Here is a 21,084-nt window from a genome sequence, read left to right as displayed (position 1 = left end):
AGCATATGAGTAGCTCCGTGGCTGATACTTTACACCTCATACATTAACCTTGGCCCCTTGCAGACACACTTACGAGAACACCTTCCTACTGTCTCTATTCGTTCTTTCTACTTACCAATTAGATTGTAAGCTCTTCGGGGCAGGGACTCCTTTTCCTAAAAGTCACTTTTATGTCTGAAACACTTCTTCCCATCATGTGTTATTTGTATTATTTGTTATTTATATGATTGTCACGTGTGTTACTGCTGTGAAGCGCTATGTACATTAATGGCGCTACATAAATAGAGATATACATACATACATGTATTGTATCACTATTAAACAATAGAGTTTTATATTTTTGGTGCAAGAATCAAGCTTCTTGAGCCCTGAAGGTCATTAACAGGTTGATGAATGAGATCAGGATACAGTGTCTCTTTATCAAGGATCTCAGCCTTCCTGTAGCCTAAAGGAGATATAAATTATAAATCAACCTTCTTCCATCAAGGTCAAAGAAAACTAAGTAACATTTCATGTTGAGTGTATTTGTCACTCGATGTGTTTATGGCAGAGTACTTACATGTAAGCAGTAACATACGGTAGTAACTCAGAATCCGAGAGGACCTTCAATACATCAAGTTTGTTCCTTACAATCTAAATTGTGGGTGCCCCTGTTTCCATTGTTCATGGAAATGTTGCAACATGTAGAAATAAATTAGTGTGTTCAATGTCTCCAATGAAATGCCAGCAACAAGGTATTCCCTCTTTGGTTTCTAATCTCTAGAGCACAAGATGCAACAGTACTGATTCTACTAAACCAGGAGTGGCCAACTCTGGTCCTCAAGGGCCACCACCAGGTCAGGATTTAAGGATATCGCTGCTTCAGCACAGGTGGCTCAATCAGTGGCCCAGTCAGAATGACTGAGCCACCTGTGCTGAAGCAGGGATATCCCTAATACCTGGGGTGTTGGTGGCCCTTGAGGAGGAGAGTTGGCCATCCCTGTTCTACACAGATCTAGTGTCTCCTCAACAATTCTTAACCTTTTCATGTTCTCCAATTTAAAGAATATAAAGCCCCATTTTAAATCTTCATACTGTTTGTCACAACTATTATTTAAAAGGGCTCCATTGAGGCTCACCAATAACATTGGAAAACAATGCTTTCTTATAATATATACCAAACATTATCTGTAAAAGCAGGTTCCATATCTATAGAACAGATCCAACTAGGAGAGGTTTCCTAATTTTGGTTGGATTTAACAGCCCAAACTGGCTCAGTTTTTTTCTTTGTCTGAAGGTTGGATTCAAAGACGGCTTCAGAATTTGGGGTTTTATATGTCCTATTCCAGTGGGACACCCACCCACATTTGGTGGGGTACACCTGCTCAGCCGGTAAGTGGGGGAGGTTAGGGGTGCACTAGGACTGGAGACGCTGATGTGGTGACGTCAGCGGAGTACCCGACATGCGTTTCGTGTGGACATTGACAGCTTTCTCTATGGTAAGTCACTTACCCTTGAGAAAGCCATCCTCGTCCTAACATGGACAACCTCTGCAATGGTCACTCTGCTGACCTCCAGCTGATCTCCCTTATAGGGAACTTATACCCCGATATCGGAAACCATGCCAGCAGGTTATATTGTTAAGGCATACCCTCCCCTCCCTTCCTGTCCGGTTTATCCTGATTGCGAGGTTCAGCTACCACTTATAGCTGCAGTGAGTCACATTTGTGTAACGCTCCTGCTCGCCTGTAGGCCTGCCTTTACTTAGCAGCAATTCAGCCTTTCTTTTGTCTTAGCTCATGCTTTTAGATCCTAATTAGACCTCAATGCGTTACCATGCTAATGACTTCATTTCAGTGGTATAAGCAACCTCAAGTGCATTCTTCCCCTGCCTACAGAACGGGAGCCAATACAGGCCCATGCAGGCCCATATTTAGGCACAGGCCTACTAGGCTCGGGCCTAGTGAAGCAAATGTCAGGGGAGTGGCACATTTCGGGGCGGCCGGTGCTGTGGTAACAGAGGTCTCTGTAAAGGTCTATTACCTGCTCCTGCAGCGTTGCGCTCCTCCTGCAGCACTGCGGTGTCACATGATGACGCATTGCCATGACAATGTGATGTCACATTTGGCGTCCCATTGTCATGGAAATGTGTCGCCATGTGACATCAGGACGCTGAAAGAGGAGGAGGCTGGGATGGCAAAAAGGTAAGTGCCTATGGCGGCCAAATTCTAAAACCGGCCCTGGGCCCATGGACTGACGGCCTTTGTCACTAAGCATCAGCGCTTACCCTCTGAATGTACTTTTACATGTTTGTTATTGATGTTGTCCTCGAGTCCCTCTTTATTGAGTCCATAGGACTTCATTAAATTGTTTTACTCACTAATAAGAAACTCTGGGACATACTTTGTTTACACTATTCTGTGATACTCTCTCCTAGTCCCAAGTCCAGTGGTTGACAAACTTTGTTTGGTTAAAGAACCCTAAGTGAAATTCTGAGGAATCCTCAACCCTCTATAATAGTGCATCTGGGATCAGATGCATTATAAGGAACCCCAACCCTCTCTAATTGCGTGTCTGAGATCCAATGCATTGTAAGGAACCCCAACACTCTCTAATAGCGCGTCTGAGATCAGATGCATTATAAGGAACCCCAACCCTCTCTAATTGCGCGTCTGAGATCAGATGCATTGTGAGGAACCCCCAACCCTCTCTAATAGCGTGTCTGTGATCGGATGCATTGTAAATTCTTCTGTATTTGATACAATTTTCAAATGACCAGAAAATTATAGGGAACCCTTTAGGGACGCCCGGGGAACCCAAGGACTCCTAGGAACCCTGGTTGAAAAACTGCCCTAGCTTTATTGTCTACATACAAATTAGCGAGTGAATACAATTGGGGACTTCCTCTCTTTATACATTTTACCAGCAAATGTGCTATAAAGTAATACAGTATGTCCTTGGTGTTATTAGCCATGTCTGGCGTTTGTAGATGGACGTTAGTATGTTGAGCCCTGAAACATGTTTTCAGTTTTGTAATGCAGAATAGTGCGCAGTTGATGCCGATTTTTCTTATATAGAGAAAAAGATACTGGGATTTTGTTTTGTAATATTATAAGAAAGGTGACAAGTGTATTACTTGTGCCCTGCATCAGCAAAGATAAGTTATGGCAGAGAAGTAGGACAGCAAGACATAATAATAATAATAATCATAATCATAATAATAATTGCTTGGGGTCTGCATATTTGTATTCATACTGTATGTGATAAGGCTCATGCACCTTGTTTCCCGAGGACATTATCTTTATATACAAATCCCAGCATATTGTTACGGGAAAGAGACATTGCTGTTATTATGGGCTTTGTTGTTGGCTCACAGTTAAAACCAACAGCAATTTTCTGTGTTAATTGAATAAATATCTGCACCTGGAATATCAGATGTAACCGGGCCATGTTTTTCTAGTAGTGCATACAGAAACCTTTCACACCATTTATAGCAGAGAACCCTGTTCTGTTTACTATCTGGTTGTTTGTGTTTAAGTAAAGATGGATTTATATATGAATTTTTACATTTAAAAATGACTTAATTTCACTCAGTAAAAAGTAAATGACCTGTGAATTTATTTTGAAATATTGGTGGGATATGTTAGGGTGGGAGTGGCCAACGCCAATCTTCAAGGGTCACCAACAGGTCAGGTTTGAAGGATATCCCAGCTTCAGCACAGGTGGCTCAATGTGTCCCTGCTTCCGCACCGGTGGCTCAATCAGTGATTGAGCCACTGATTGAGCCACCTATGCAGAAGCAGGGATATAATTAAAACCTGACCTGGTGGTGGTCCTTGAGGACTGGAGTTGGCCACCGCTGTGTTAGGACATCATCAGAAAAAGTCTGTGACAATCCAAGTTGAATTTACCAAGAACATGACCTACCCACGCCTCGAGCCAGTCCCCTCCCCCGAGTCCCCCGGAACCCCACCAGTCACAGCTTTATTAATAACAACATAAACACAACATATTAATCCCATACTAGGGACCCAGCCAGATTGCTCCATTACCATGAACCAAGAGATCGAGGGATATCCCTCTGCTCGCATCCACATGCCCACATGCCACCTAGGCCACATGGTACAAAACATGCCATAAGGAAGGACACCACCGTCCGAGCTTGGAATGGCACCGCCTTCCCCAAACGTCCAAGTACGAGGTTCGAGACCTCGAAGGAGCCAATACAGTTATCAGAGCCTGTGTCCTTCCTCACTGAGCCATCTTGACCTCACAGCTGTTTAGGGGAGCTCATGTGCAGCCTCCCCTTACAGGTCCAGGGCTTTCTTTCTACCTACATATTACTTCACCCTTCAGTGCAACATTAGTTATTACTATGAACTTATATCCTTTGGCTGGGATGGCAGTAATTCCCTGCAGGATTGTGGTTATCATACGGGTGTCTTTTGCCCACGTGTCTACCTGAAATCCCATTATAAAATGTTTGTACGGTATGTATTCGTTGTTACTGCTCCTCTGTTGTAGGAAGTGCATCAGCGGTACAATATCATGAGACCAGGAAACAGAGTATATTCCAATGGTTTAAATAAGTTTGAGATTTTTGGGCGGCATACAAGTCAATGGGTACTCTGCCCCTCCACTAACCACTGGAAATATATATATATATATATATATATATATATATATATATATATATATATATATATATATATATATATATATATACATATATATATATATATATATATATATATATATATATATATATATATATAAAATCAAAAAATAAATAGATGATACCGTTCTGTGGCTAACGAAATGCTTTTATTTGTGCGAGCTTTCGAGATACACTGATCTCTTCTTCCGGCGATGTTACAATGAATGAAGCAAGCAAAAGGTATACTTAAAAACAGTGCTTCATTAATGAATGAAGCACTGTTTTTAAGTATACCTTTTGCTTGCTTCATTCATTGTAACATCGCCGGAAGAAGAGATCAGTGTATCTCGAAAGCTCGCACAAATAAAAGCATTTCGTTAGCCACAGAACGGTATCATCTATTTATTTTTTGATTATTGAAGCTCGGCTAACACGGTACTGATACCTCTACATGTATATATATATATATATATATATATTTTTTTTTTTTTAAATGTGAATAGTATTTGGGGGGCTTATTAAATATGGCTACCATTACGAGTTTTTCATGCTTTTTAATGCAGTGCTTATTTCTGCATCACCTAAGTGACTGAAGCTTTTATTCTTCAGCTTGACATCTCCCAATGATAACAGTGTAGCGTGTGGGTTCCTTGATGTGTGCCCAAGATGACACACACAGAGTACAGTATGCTGCTTGGCAATTAATTTTAAAAGCTTTTAAACATGTCTTAAATTATAAAACAAACCTCAGCAGCAGCCGTAACATTGTTCCATGGCTGAATGCTTTCTCGGGACTCACATATACCTTGGTAAGTGGCACTCTGCTTTAAGGCATGACTATATTACTTAAAAAATATTCACATAGCACCTAAGGTTTGGTGTAATGAAGCAGTCATTCACTAATGGATTAAGCAGTACTTTCCCCGCGCTCTTCATTAATTCATTTCTTTTAAATTGCTGGATATAAATAATTCTTTAAACTATGCAGATCCTCCAGTTAAAAAGTACGAGTTGTCTTTTATGCGTACAGACAATCTGCGTGTTCTGCAACCTCTTCACGTTGTAGGAGTTTACCAATCCAGGGGTCGTCTGATCATGATTGTCAAGGACAGGTTTACACCACCCTAGTTTTGTAATTGCTGTCCAATTAGGAATGGAAGCTTCAAAACCAAGGAACTTGATAGGTCTACCTGCCCATGGTTACCCGTTACCACTATATCATTTTCCTGTGGATTGGTTTAAGGTAACAAACTCCTGCAATGTGTTCTTGTCATCGCTAAGAATGAAAAAACACCCAATTAAACAAATCTGACAAATACTTGTAACGGTTTTTGTGAACCGGCCTGACCCACCCAATCTCACATTGGCCCCTGTGGTCTAACCGGCCCCCATTACAGTGTGGTAGTGTCTGGTGGTGCACCTGTTGGCAACAGGACTCCTGAGTCTCCCGCATGATGGTGTATGGGGAGGACCCGTCCAGACAGGCAGCTGAGGTAGTGTGTTGAGTCTCACCTAGTTCCAGTGCAGCGCCTCCACCTCATCAGGGTCCCTGCGTCCGCATGGGGATGATCCTGTTGAGGAACTCCTCCATGGTGCTCCTCTCTGTACATTCACTCCACACATGTACACGAGAGGGTTTCTGATTGAGAACATCTTTATTGCCTGAGTGGGCTAGCTGCCCTCCACAATGGGGTGTACTTAGCCCTCCATCTTCCAGCTGCTTCCCTCCGAAAGGTACGCCTTCCCTTAATAGGTGGGTTCCCTATCCCCGCAGGGATCTCGGCCCTGTGCCAGGTCCCTGGTCACAGTTCTCTCAGGCAGCTTGTCTCTGTCTGCTTTTTGCTAACAGACTCACAGCTCTGCATTAGACTACTGCAACAGTGTTGCAGACCTCCATGTCCTCTTACTGACAGAGCAGCACAGCAACAGGAACTCCTCAGCAACAACTAACTTTTGATCAGTGCTGTGCCTTATGTACTCTGGGGGCTGGCATAACTCTGACATCACTAACCATGGAGTCAGAGTTCATGACCACTCCCATCCATACATAGGGCGCCTCACCAGGGTGTGAGGGCAAACCTCCATAATTACTGCTGGCATGCCCACAACTTACCAGGCCTTACTGTCAGCAGGAGAGATGACTGTAGCCATTTTACATGACCGCTACATTCTCCCCCTGGTGAATCCCACCGTCCCCGGCTGGGACCTAAATTTGAACACCTTTCTGCAGGAAGCACTGTAAAATGGAACACACATAATTAGTCACAACATTACAGTACATAACTTCATCACACATAGTAACAGATACATCCTAACTTTGGATGATAACAACCCGGATTACTCCCTGATGGAGTATCCATTACTGGTACTACCATACCCTCTTAAGGTGGCTTGCGCACAGCATGGCCCACTGGGCTTAGAGCAGCAATGCTGTAACCCTCTGGGTGACACTTCTCATGTAACCCGCCAGGATCCCAATCTTCTTCCCCTGATCCTTCCTCCTCATCAGTGCCATATCCCCTATCCTCACCAGTGGAACCCATTTTAAACTCAATTTCTCCTTCCATGAGGGGTTCAGGGACATACAGGTACTCCAACCTGTGGGGCGCTTTGTACTTAGCTATAATAGCCCTCTCGGCCCGGCTGCTCCTAGTCAACTCTGCGTTCCCTGCCCTCCCTGGCAACACCCATGACAGGGGCTCGTCTGTGTCCACGGGTTCAGATAATATCCCAGGCCCCATAGGCTCTATATTATGCTGACATATCTGAAACCATCGTTCCTGCATCTTCCTCTTCTTCTGGGCCGGTGTAAATTCCCCCACCGCCCACCATCGGGTCTCCTTACGTTCCTCAGACCCCCAATCTAGTGAGTCCCCCTCCTCTGTATTCCCCCAAGAGGATATCCCCGCGGTTCTTTCCGAGCGAGGCTTGGACCATAGGTATGATCCCGGTACCTTTGCCTCTGCCGAATCGGTTACATTAGGCACCCACCGGGCCATCGATGCCATACCCAGTTGCCCTCCACCCCTGGAACCCCCCTCTGAAGTGTAACTGTTCAGTCTCTCCCCAGTCCGTTCCTCACCGGTTCCCTGGGACCCTCCCGACATTCCCAAACTGGACGTGGACCCACGGGAAAAGGTGACTGGGACAGGGGCTTTATCTAGGGCATGGGTTTGGGCGTAGGGACAGGTAATGGGCATCCGCGGGGTTCCGACCCGCTCTCTGCCTTCGGATAGTCCCGTATCATTGTGCGGACGTGCCGCTGGTTGGGCCTCACCCGTCTCAGCTCTCCTCGCAGCCTGCCAGCTCTGTGTTGACACAGGTGATCGGGAAGCACTGCCCGATCGCCGAGGCGTTGTGGTTCTCTCTCTGATCGTTCCGCTACCTCCGCCGGAAGTGACGTCATCACCGGAACCGGATACTCCGCCATCTTGCGATGGATCCCCATGCGGGATATCTTCCTCCACAACGACATCCGCCGCCGGAAGTGATGGTTCTGCTCTCCGCTCCGCTCGGGCCTGGGCTAGGCCTTCCTCCGCCGTTGCCACCACCGGCGCCTGGGGAGGGTAAGGATGTATCTCACCGCTCCGTCGGCTCGGGATGGAATCCTCTCCTCCTTCCGCGCTGTAAGTCACCACGGCCGTGGGACTCCGCCGCTCCGGTTGTCTCTGCACCGGCGACATGAGACTCCGCTCCGCCGCGACACAGGTAAGTGCCAGTTCTTTTCCAGCACCGCTGTAGTGGTCCGCCGGTAGGCGCATCACCACCGTCGTTAGGGTCGCTTGTTCCTCTTCCGAGGAGCCGAACTCCGACTCGGGGAGTGGCACTGCCGCAGGGGACCGACGGTGAGGTTCCGGGTTCTCACCGCGGTTGTAGACCCCTCTCTCTTCAGGCTCCGTTCTGATCATTAGGAGCGATCCCCATTCTCCGGGATCAACTGGTTCGGTGCAGGCCGCACGCGGGACTTCAGCCGTCAGCATGGCTGTGTCCGCCCCCGCCTTGACTACCAGGGAGCCTCCTGGCAATGAGTAGGGATATACCCCAATGTCCATCCCGCTCTTTGTTGTGCTGGTTACGGGAGACACTTTGCACAATGGTCTCTCCTGTTCACCAGCTCGCAACTGTGGGACAGGAAGCTCACATCCAGCTCCTCCCTCAGACAACTCGGGTCTTGGCTGGCAGAGATAGAGACCCCTCCCCCTGGTGAATATTTGGGGAGGGTCCCACAAGTTAATTGGATGCCCCGGCACAGGGGCTGAACTTTTCACAGTCCTGGGGGGCGTGGCCTCCGATTTCGTGCCCTTATCCCCAACAGGGTGGAATTCTTCTTTTGGCGCCAATCCCGGACAACTTTCTGCAAGTTTTGCATTTGCAGCATTTTCTGCAACTGGCCCACGCGGTCTCCCCGGGTAGCGGGAACCGCCATTTTGGATCGCTCTGCAATCCATATTCACAGCAGCTGCAACTTCATATTCCTCTATCTCATCCACTAGCCTCCCTAAGGACAGGGGATCACCCCGTATCCAGGAGCACAGCATCCTAGCCACGACAGGATGGTCAGGTGACGCTCCTCTCAGAATTCGATCACAAAAGTACACCTCCACCTCAGTGGCCTTAATACAATCCCCCTTTCGCATCTCCTGTAAGACGGCTCCAATCCGCAGGAGGAACCCAGGTAGATCCTCTCCGTCTTCCTGATAAAGACTGAAGTACCGCTTCATCAATTGTCCCATGTCCTCTTTACACGCACACACACCATGTGCGCTCTCTCTATTAGCCTCCGTCCGCCATTTTGGACTATCCGCACCGCGCGAATCCTCCATTCTTGCGGTCGCCATTTTCTCGCACCAATTATCGTACATGGGGCTCCGCTCTGCGGGCCAGTCACCACACCAGTACAATAACGATTTGCTCAGATGCACCACCACATGTGTACCTGATCTAGGCTGGACTCATGTTGCACTACCTCAGGCTAGGCTCACTCTCTCAGTGTCTGCTGTGACTCCTTCCTCCCAGTCTGTGCTCCCTATGGTAAGTGTCTGGAATGGGCTAGAATACTCTGGCTCTGCCATGCAGTACTTGGGGCGTCTACCTCTCTTGGTCAGCCTAGCGCAGACCCTCTCCAGGATTCCTGACCACGTTAACAGGCTATCCCTTCTGGCATCCTACCAACTAGCACTACCTCAAGGTGACTCGGTCAGCTAAAGCCCTGCTCCAAACCCCTCACTCCTTTCAGGCCCCTAGGTCGTCCCTGCGAACTGACAATACCCTGTCAGCCCCTGACCACCCCTAGGTCCGTCCCAACGCAGCACAGAGTGGCAGCAGACGCTCTCCCAGTTTCCCAGTGTGCCTAGCTAGAGCCTGTCCTGATGACAGATCTGATCTCAGCAGCGCCTCCAAATGTAACGGTTTTTGTGAACCGGCCTGACCCACCCAATCTCACATTGGCCCCTGTGGTCTAACCGGCCCCCATTACAGTGTGGTAGTGTCTGGTGGTGCACCTGTTGGCAACAGGACTCCTGAGTCTCCCGCATGATGGTGTATGGGGAGGACCCGTCCAGACAGGCAGCTGAGGTAGTGTGCTGAGTCTCACCTAGTTCCAGTGCAGCGCCTCCACCTCATCAGGGTCCCTGCGTCCGCATGGGGATGATCCTGTTGAGGAACTCCTCCGTGGTGCTCCTCTCTGTACATTCACTCCACACATGTACACGAGAGGGTTTCTGATAGAGAACATCTTTATTGCCTGAGTGGGCTAGCTGCCCTCCACAATGGGGTGTACTTAGCCCTCCATCTTCCAGCTGCTTCCCTCCGAAAGGTACGCCTTCCCTTAATAGGTGGGTTCCCTATCCCCGCAGGGATCTCGGCCCTGTGCCAGGTCCCTGGTCACAGTTCTCTCAGGCAGCTTGTCTCTGTCTGCTTTTTGCTAACAGACTCACAGCTCTGCATTAGACTACTGCAACAGTGTTGCAGACCTCCATGTCCTCTTACTGACAGAGCAGCACAGCAACAGGAACTCCTCAGCAACAACTAACTTTTGATCAGTGCTGTGCCTTATGTACTCTGGGGGCTGGCATAACTCTGACATCACTAACCATGGAGTCAGAGTTCATGACCACTCCCATCCATACATAGGGCGCCTCACCAGGGTGTGAGGGCAAACCTCCATAATTACTGCTGGCATGCCCACAACTTACCAGGCCTTACTGTCAGCAGGAGAGATGACTGTAGCCATTTTACATGACCGCTACATACATTTAGCAGTAAATAGACTTTATTTTGTCTGTTTAATCTCCTTAATCTCAAAACGTAGATGTAACCCAGACTAATAACCATCATATACATTATTCCCTGCATTATGGCTTCTATGATGGACCCTTTGGGAAAGACCACATATTAAACACGTTTCTTTTGCCTGATACTTTTTTTATTCTATATTTTCAGTGAACAAGTGTAAGTGTTATATATATTATCTTTAACTGTGCATGCAATGTATTGTATATAATGTATACCCTGTTCATTTATGTAACTGTATTTTTAACCATGTATTATTTGTCTTAACTCTGTGCCCAGGAAATACTTGAAAACGAGAGGTAACTCTCAATGTATTGCTTCCTGGTAAAATATTTTAGAAATAAATAAATAAAGTGTAACAAAAATCATATTTATTTATTGATTAATTTATTTTTGATACCCCCATTTTTTTTTTTACGTGCGTTGGGCTCTGGAGCTGAAACGCGCTAATTTCAGATCCTGGTTCCCAAGATACTTAACGCAGAAAGTAGCACCGGTACCCTTCCCCTCTAGGTGAAAGGAAATGACAGCTCTAATCTCCCGCGGGATGTGGGCCAATAGGAAGCCACAATATCATCCCTTGCAGCCTCCTATTGAACAGTGCGGAGGTTCTTCGAGGTTTAGGATCGCAGAAATGTATGTGTGATTGTAATACTCTGCCTAAATCATATAGCCATGCTGTGACCAACTCCAGTTCTCAAGGGCCACCAACAGGTCAGAATTTCAGGTTATCCCTGCTTCAGCACAGGTGGCTCAATCAGTCCCTGCTTAAGTACAGATGGCTCAATCAGTGGCTCAGTCGAAGACTGAGCCACTGATTGAGCCACCTGTGCTGAAGCAGGGATATCCTTAAACCTGACCTCTTTGTGGCCCTTGAGCACTGGAGTTGGCCACTCCTGACATAGACAGTACACATATTTTCCTGGCTTAAACCTTTGACGTAAAGTTATTATTATCTGTATAATAAATCATTTGAACGTGTGATACAGGTTCATCTACAAGCAGAAAGGATAAACAATGACATCAGTAAAATTGGTTGAGTTTGCATGTTACATCGCTATACAACAACCTTCCTTTATGTAACACTGCCCCTTTCTGTTTGCTTTCAGTGGACGGTTGCATTGACTGGTCAGTGGATCTGAAGACATACATGGTACTGGCAGGTGAACCGGTCCGAGTGAAATGTGCCCTATTCTACAGCTATATCAGGACTAATTATTCCATGGCTCAAAGTACGGGTCTACGGCTCATGTGGTACAAAAACAAAGGGGATTTGGAAGAACCAATTATATTTTCAGAAGCTAGAATGAGCAAAGATGATGACTCTATATGGGTTCATACGGCAGAGGTGCAAGATACCGGATTCTACACATGTGTATTAAGGTAAGGATCACAAATCTTGTCTCAATCCTCTCATGACTGATACTCTCATTGAGGCAGTCAACCAAACTATGAACTCTTAATAATAAATATGAATAACTTTATTTCATATAGAGCTTTTCTCCCAATGGGACTCAAATTGCATCACAATTACAGTATAGTGTGCGGTACAAAGCACATAAGATTTTTTACAGTCAAAGTCACTGCCCAGATGAGCTTACAATCTATGTTTCTGGTGCCTGAGGCACAGGGAGATAAAGTGACTTGCCCAAGGTCACAGGCCACTGACACTGGGAATATGAACCAGATTCCCCTGACTCAAACTCAGTGCTGTTTGACAGTCAGTGTCTTACTCACTGAGCTGCTCCCTCTCCTCTTAACCCTAAGGATCAAACTCGGAGACCTAATTGTGAACTCCGAGCCATGATTGGACTGTTAATTTGGACCAGTTCTGCATCAATTAATTTAAATGTGTCTTCATTAAGTTGCAATCTATGATGCAATCTATTAACCCTTTGCAGAGTCTTGTAATTCCAACTTTTTTGTTGATTTTGCCTTTAAACACATTGACTTGAGGAGAGGCTTGTAATGCAATCCAGACCTACCTGCAGTGAAGGTTATTGAGCCTTTTTATGCTGTTCATACATATTTCCCCCTTTCTTTGTTAAGGCATCCAGAGATCACCTCTTCCTTAGATTTAGCGGGAGTATAAAATGGCTGCCCCAGTAATCATGGTCGTACTGTTTTTGCAGTAAATGTGTACTCATTTATTTAAAAAATGTATATTAAAACAGGGTTCTGGATATCAATAACAATGTGTGATGTCCTTGGTCTTTCTATAGTTTTATCATGAGGATTCCCTGTTTTGTTTAAGGGGGAGGGTGGGGGGGGGGGGGGGGTCACGATTTGAAGTAGCAGCCCAACTGACAAATAATGCAGTTCACTGCATAATTATACCAGGATGAGAGAGGTTTATTTATTTGTTTATAAAATGTTTTACCAGGAAGTAATACATTGAGAGTTACCTTCTGTATTCAAGTACAGTATGTCCTGGGCACAGAGTTGTGATGACAAATACATGCTTACAAATATATGGGTACATTAGGTGAACAGAGTTATACATTATATATGAAGACATTGCATGAACAGTTAAAGATAAAATATGTTATAGGCGTATGTAACAGTTACAGACCACATTCAAATGTGAGACAACTTTAGTTTTGAAAGAACTTAGACTGGTGGCGGCTTTGAGAGTCTCCAATAGATTGTTCCAGTTGTGAGGTGCACAGTTTGTTGAACCTTGGGACCATGAAAAGTCCCTTGGTGTTGGATCTCAGGTGACAAGTTCTGCGTGTGGTAGGGGTGAGGAGCTTGTTCAGATAGGTGGGTAGCTAGCCCAAGAACTATTTGAAGGCAAGACAGGAGAGATTAACTTTGCGTCTTGACACAAGTGATGGCCAATCTAGTTCTTTGAGCATTTCCCAGTGATGTGTGTTGTAGTTACATTGGAGGAAAAGTGGCATATTGAATTGTAGATGGTGTCTAATTTGCTAAGGTGAGTTTGGGGTGCCATATACTATGTCCCCACTTGGTTAGGGTAGGAGAAGTAGATTTGAGTGAAGTAGCGTAGAGATGATACAGAAAGCCAATTGAGTGTATTCATTCACCATAGGACATAGAAAGTAAGAGTGGAGAAGAGGAGACATCAGAGAAGGAAACACTGAAGGAGCAGTTTTACAGGTAGAACTTGAACCTGTAGTGGGCTTTGTCATGGAGTCCAAAAGAGTTGCCGGAGAAGGGGTTGATCATCAACATTGTCAAAGGCAGCAGAGAGATTAAGGAGAAACTGAAATCTCACCGAACACAGGTAACACATCATAGGTACAGATGAAGCCAATGATATTTCAACCTGTGGCACGCTCCAGTGGGTGAAATAGTGTGATAGTCCCTCCCCTGTCTCTCACGCAGCTGATTCAAAATGGCCACATCGCCCGCTGGTGCGTTCTGTCCTGCTGGAGCGCGCCATGGGTTTAATAATGTTAGCTACATCAGTACACCCTATTAATGGCCTCAGTACCAGGACAGCGAGCAATGGGTTGCCAATGAAGGGTTATTTTGTGTTCAAGTTGATGAAAGTTGGTGTATTGTGAACTGCACGTTTCACTCCCTATACTAAATCCTTTTATACATGATATGTGTTAGATTGCTGGAACAGATACGTTTGTGTTGTGCTCTTTAAGTAGTGCTGAGAAGCAAAATCACATACAGTAATCAAGAGGAGATAAAGTTCTCTCAGACAGTATTATACAGGAAAATGCATGGGCTTCACATTGCATTCTTTGGACAACTATTGAACTTCCAAGCAGTGGCGGATTAAGACCGTCTGGGGCCCCTAGGTACCAAGACTTTGGGGGCCCCTCCTTGAGGCAGTGCTCCTCCTGCAGCATTGCGGCGTCATGTGACATTGCATTGCCAGGACAACGCTTCGCCTTTTGACGTCAACTCGCCATTACAACGCGACGTTGCAGGAGGAGCGCTGCTCCAGAGAAGGTAAGATACACACCTCTCTCTCTCTCTTACACACGCTTTACCTTGTGTGAGATCCGGGAACTCTGCAGCTCCCTCCTCCGGCCGTGAGGAAGTTTGATACCGGCACCCCCTACAGAGCTAAGACCTCGTCTAGGGTGGAAAGAGGCGTGCTGGCGCTCCAGCGCTGCGCCCTGCTCGGCCGTGATTTTCCTGGCCGGCTAGGTGCGCGCGCGTGGGGGGGCGCGGCCTCTACGTCACGGAGCTGGTTTGCCCTCATTGGGCGAACCGCTCACGTGATGCGCTTGCGAGTGGCAAATTCAAATTTGCTCGCTCGGCGAGCGGCTGAGGGCCGAGCAGGCGCGCCCGCCCGCTCACGCAGCATACGTGCATTGTCGCAGCCGCTCAGCACCACCCTGGACGAGCCCTAAGTATCACGGGAAGCAAGGGGTCCTCGGAGCTTAAATAAACCTAGTTCAGCTCCGGAGACCCCCAACTTAAACTCTATCACTAAAAAAACTTATAAAAAATAGGCCGCTTGGATTGCCGCTTTAAGCAGCACAATTACATGATCAGCTAATATCTTGTATCTTTCTTTATTGGCAACTCATCATGATACCATGTAACAAGAATAAGCTGCATCAGACAAATATTTAGTATCAGTTGTGTATTATCCACTGACATGTAAATATTAATACTACAGTTCTGTAAATACTCGATCAGAACCTAAATTAAGCAGGAGAAAATAAAATTGCAACACAAACTCTTCCCTGCCAGATGTAAAAAATGATTGACCAAATATTCACATTTTTAAGTGTTCCTTTTTTAAACAATATAACTATATATCAAAACCTATTTAGAAATGTTATGTGTTGAAAATGATAATGGTACATTCTAACAAATGGATTCTGTGAATTCCTTTATAACACACATGTTTAGCAAGGATAGTTATGTTGTGTCTTTACCACACTATACTTTCTCATCAAAATCAAAACAGTTCGTTCATTATCTTTATGATGGTTTCTCGTTTCTGTGGGTTTTTGCGCAGATGTAATTACACATTTTTCATAGCTGAATTACTTTCTTCCCCCACAAAATTGGATAATTCTATACATCTTAAAATAGACTAGGAAACAGCAACAGGAATTTATCTTTATTGTTTTAGTTGAAATGGCCAAGATGTAAAAAAAAAAAACAAATCCCACAATTGTGATGAAGTGTCAGAACTATTAAAATGTCATTTGTGCTTTGATTTCTTCTTTTTTTTTTCTCTCCAATTATTAAAAAAAGGAAACATCTGCTGTGCAATATGCTGTAAGTCTTGGCAGTCATTAAATCGTAAAGCCCTTATAATAGAAATAACAAGCACTTGTCGTGCTTCTCAAGCAAACAGTGTGGACTATAATCCAACCTCCCTGTCATGTCCAATTCGTTAGAACTGGCAGTCACACATCGGAATTCAGTCTCCCTTATTCCTGGCATCTACAGAATGGCCTCGTCGACTCCAGTTAACACTCGCTGATTACATTCAGAATTATATCATTAAAATAACACTGCTAGTGTTATATAAGGCTCGCAGAAGGTGACTAGACCACTCGCCTTGGACAATCCTAAGTTCTGGATAATATCATTGGTAAACCGCAAGGTGCATAGGGGAATGTAGATGTAGATTTACAAAGTTGATCCAGAGAGGATCAGAAAAGAAACCCCACGTTGCTGCTAATATTACCGCTATATTACCGCTATGGTAGTTATATCCGGTCAGCGGTAGTACCGAGGACTTTCTGTACTTTTTGTACTCACCTGATATCATACCCTATCTGTTGTCTAGTACATATAGGCCCACTCGAGGCAAAGCCTTATATATCCCGTTATAGTGAGACACAGGAGATCCCCTACCTTATAGATCTATTACACATCTTATCACTGTCTCTACTAGGGGTCAAACATCTATACCAACACAATACACTGGCGACACACTTTATTCGAGCTCGGCTAGTCCCACGAATTCGGGTATACCCGGGTGTATTGAGGTTTGTGACTGTTTTCTGCCCGAGTGCATTGAGGTATTTTCCAGGCAGGGATTGAAGCATTTTATTCCCGCTGGCTGCAATACTGCACAGTATATATATATATACTGCATTATAATTCATGAATTTATGCCATCTGGTAGACACACGAAGCATTGCAGCCTATTAAATCCTAATCATTATCATTTAACAGATCAGCCGCCCATCAGCCAGGCATGAACCCAGGCTGGGAAGGCAAACGCAACGGGGCTTGTCAGAGGTGAGGAGCGGCGCATTCCAGGTATCTGCCAGGTACATACTGGGTATTGGCTCGAATAAAGTGTGTCGGTGCAGTATACTGATATAAAGTCCAACCTATATGTACCCAATCTATTTGATCTGGACATTATTAGGTTACTATTTATGCCTATACCTATGTGCATTTATAGGGCATCTGCTTGATATCTGGACCTTTGAAATATATCCAGTTCCATATCACCCTCAGTACCTTATGAGCTATACTATCAGGGCACCCATAGGGAGATACCAGATTACACTCTGTACACCAGATACCTACCTTGAGTACATACTCCATACTAGGATGGTTGAGTAGATTATACTGGGGATACCTATATATATCCGTTACCTACACAAACATTTATACATATGTAGCCAGGGTCCCTCTGGTCCCCCTGTCTGCAGGTTTCTTTGCCCCTTGAGTGTGTGCTGCTGCGGGGGCGAGCGCGTTCCCGGGGGCTCCCGGTGGCAGCTGCGGCAGGACGCCCCCATGTTTAATGTGTTCGCGCATGTGTGGAGGCTTGCGCGTAAGCAGAGCAATCGCGACGGCCATGTTGAGGTTGGCGCGGGAGTTCGCTCGTGTGCCGTGCAATGCACAGAGGTTGGCAAGCATAGAGGTGGCCATTACATGTGTGCAAGAGCTCTTGGAAGTTGCACATGCTCAGTTGAGAGTAGCGGCGGCCATTACAGCTTCAGACATGCGCAGTAACGATCGCGCACGCGGTCCCCATAGGAAAGAGCTGTACCAAGAACTACAATTCCCTGCAGCCTGTGGGGACTGCACTTTCACCCTGGTCACAGGCAGCATTGAAGCCAATAGAGCTGGCAGCTTCTCCTGCAGCAAAGTTGCAACAATGTTGTGTGCAGACAGGGTTTTGTCAGTTGGATCCAGGAAGCGATTGGGGAAGGTAGTGTACACAGCTGCGGTGCTCTGCTGTACTAGGCCCCAGACACCCCAGGCCAAGGTAGGCCCCACTCCCCACCAGGTTAGTGGGAAAGTTCATAGGGAAGGCCCCTTAGGTAGGGACCCTGCCCTCATCTGAGTCTTGTCAGTGACACAGCTGCAGTGCTGTGTGCTCTGACAAGAAGAGACAGTGTGGCTTGCAGTGCAGCCACAGCAGTTAGTTTGGCAGTTTCAGGGAAGGCCCCTTTCAGTGCAAGGGGGGGGGGTTGCTTTCTATAGTACCCAGTTCTATGTGATATCACCGGTGCCAGTTGCACTCAGTGATCGCGGCCTGCGTCTGAGCTCAGACAGGCTCTGCAGCAAGAGACTTTCCAAAGGTGGATCACTCCATGCGGGAGTCACCCACCGCCAGGCAGAGTTGCCGGAAGTCACAGAGGAGATCGCAGAGCGGCGGATCCTTTGTGAAGAATCTGCAGCCTCAGGTGCTGGAGCACTGGGCAGGTACAGTCAGTCATCAAGTGCACCAACTTTACCAACAGTCACTCACTTAGGGTATTGTGGGACATTTGGGACTATTGACATAACGTGTGGGGTACAAAGCCCTGCGTGGTGACCGGGTAGTTGTGCCTATTAGTGTTATAGAGGGACACTGTCAATGTCATATTGTTGAAGTATGTTGTGTTGTGTTATTTGCCATATAGTAACCCCTTTTAGCCATAACCTTTGTTGTGGGCTGGTTACTTTATGGATGTTCCTATGTGAGGGCCACTCTACACTCCTAGAATCTCACATAGGTGGAGGCGCTGACAAGAAACGTTCCAGAGATTCACCCCAGGCTCTCACTAGCGGAGGCTCAGACCTCCTGTGGGCCTGACAGTTATAACGCACCACACCTGGTAACATATAGGTTCCCCCTCGCATACGCCATACATGCGATTGGGTGGGGGAATACCCGTTACACATACGTTGGATATATACGTCCCAGTATACTACCATGCTGCTGCACCACTACAGGGATTTTAAACATTACGCTGTAAATATTATCTCACTGTGTATAGTGTTTTGATGTAATAAAATTGTATTATTTTGTTTTAAGTGCAGCTGATTATCAAGGCATATGTCTGGCCTTCTAGAGATATCGTGTCTCACGGTCCCAAATAGTCCTATTATTCGCACTGCATACACCCGCACTGAGTGCAACGTGGGGGCTCTTTTCTGATCCTCTCTAGATCAGCTTTGTTAATCTAGTGCCATATAAATCAAATGGTACTTACATACAAACATGTTCTAAACTTCATTAGCACTATTTGTCTGTACGTATATCTTTATTTATATAGCGCCATCCAGGTACATCGCGCTGTACAACACACGTGACATAATGTTATAACACATAATGGGAATAAGCGCGTCAGACATAAAACAATAGGAAAAGGAGTCCCTGCCCCGAAGAGCTTACAATCTAAGTGGTAAGTGGGGAGAAGAAGGGTGTTATGGTCAGTGTGTCTGCACTGGGTCAAGATCAGTGCCTATGAGATGTATAGAATCAGCCAGCTGAGCTGGGTCTTAGACTGTGGCCAGGGTGACGCTGAGCGGGCGCGCGCGCGCTCACTCATGCTGGCCGCGATGAAACACATTGCGACAATGTGTGTGGCCAGCGTGAGCATGTCGGAACTTAGCTGCATGCCGAAGCAAGCAAAATTGAATTTGTCTCTCGCTCACGCATCACCCAATGAGGGCGAACCAGCTCCCTGACGTCATGGCAGCGCCCCCCAAATCGCCCCCCCACCCCCTCCCGCGCGCGCATCTAGCCGGCCACAAATCTCCCGGCCGAGCAAGGAGCGTGACGTCACCGCGCATGAGCGCTCGCTCCCTGCCTGGCCTCAGCCTTATAATGAATTATTCTGCTTGTTTTTCACTTGGAAGTAAATACTCTTAAACTTGCTGTATTTAAAAGGAGACCCCAGATCCTTAATTCAGTCACCTCAGTGGCTACATCATACGATTCACTCAATTCCATACAAGAGGATACAAACACCAGAGAAGCATCAGTTTTGCGACTACTTTCCACCATTAATAAGAGTAAATGGAACTTCACAATAGGAAAGTAACAGATGCAGGAAGGGAGTTATATCAATCTGCTGGAGAAGGGAAAGATTGTGAGACCACAAGAAAGTCCCAGACACCTTTGTAATTGTTGCAAAAGATTCTATTGTCGTTTCGATTTCTTCCCCCATTTGCTGTCGTGCTACAATATGTGCAATATGTCTCCTCCAGCCTTTTGTGAAGTATAAAGCTCTTCGGAGCAGGGACTCCTTTTCCTAAATGTTACTTTTATGTCTGAAGCTCTTATTCCCATGATCTGTTATTTATATTATTTGTTATTTAGATGATTGTCACGTGTATTACTGCTGTGAAGCGCTATGTGCATTAATGGCGCTATATAAATAAAGACATACATACATACATATAAAGGATCAAAATAGACATTTTACAAGATCCATCATGCTAAGTGTGTACACTACAATCTGACATCATTCATATTTGCAGACGCCGCTACGTTTTCATGCGCTATGTTTCACGCCATTACGTAAGTGTTTTATTACTTCTTCATGGCAGAAAATATACATATTTAGAGGTTTTAAAAATATGGATATGGGTTGATTTTTTTATGCCAGCTGGGAATTCTTGTAATAATTATGTGCAGTCTAAATGATGATAGCTGGAGGTTAGCGCGTCTCAGAGGAACGCCAGTGCGTATCTTTAGCTTAATGAGAATGTTAAACAAGGGAAATAGATGCCTTGTTATTGAAACACATGAGATTTTTAAAATAGATTTGGATGCCATCATTGCTAAATTATCTATCTATCTATCTATCTATCTATCTATCTATCTATCTATCTATCTATCTATCTATCTATCTATCTATCTATCTATCTATCTATCTATCTATCTATCTCAAAAGAAAAAATGAAAAAATAAAGTGCACAAAATGTCAGCAGGAAATTAATGAATGTGGACTCTCATTTATGCATTTCCCTGT

At 45.6% G+C, this 21,084-nt stretch overlaps 1 protein-coding gene across 4 annotated transcripts in view; it reads left to right on the top strand.

Annotated features, from left to right (window-relative positions):
• IL1RAPL2 (interleukin 1 receptor accessory protein like 2) overlaps positions 1 to 21,084 on the top strand; it is a 413,104-nt gene that overhangs the window by 176,674 nt on the left and 215,346 nt on the right. For 3 of the 4 annotated variants that reach the window (XM_075573334.1, XM_075573332.1, XM_075573335.1), the window contains one exon: positions 12,037 to 12,310. In XM_075573334.1, coding sequence (XP_075429449.1) covers positions 12,037 to 12,310 — 274 coding nt within the window. Of the gene's footprint in view, positions 1 to 12,036; positions 12,311 to 13,979; positions 14,175 to 21,084 lie in introns of those variants that run through there. The other variant, XM_075573336.1, reaches the window with a different exon arrangement.

The sequence above is a fragment of the Ascaphus truei genome, chromosome 16, assembly GCF_040206685.1.
Source record: "Ascaphus truei isolate aAscTru1 chromosome 16, aAscTru1.hap1, whole genome shotgun sequence".
Lineage (NCBI taxonomy): Eukaryota > Metazoa > Chordata > Amphibia > Anura > Ascaphidae > Ascaphus > Ascaphus truei.
This window is presented reverse-complemented; position numbering and strand designations above follow the sequence as displayed.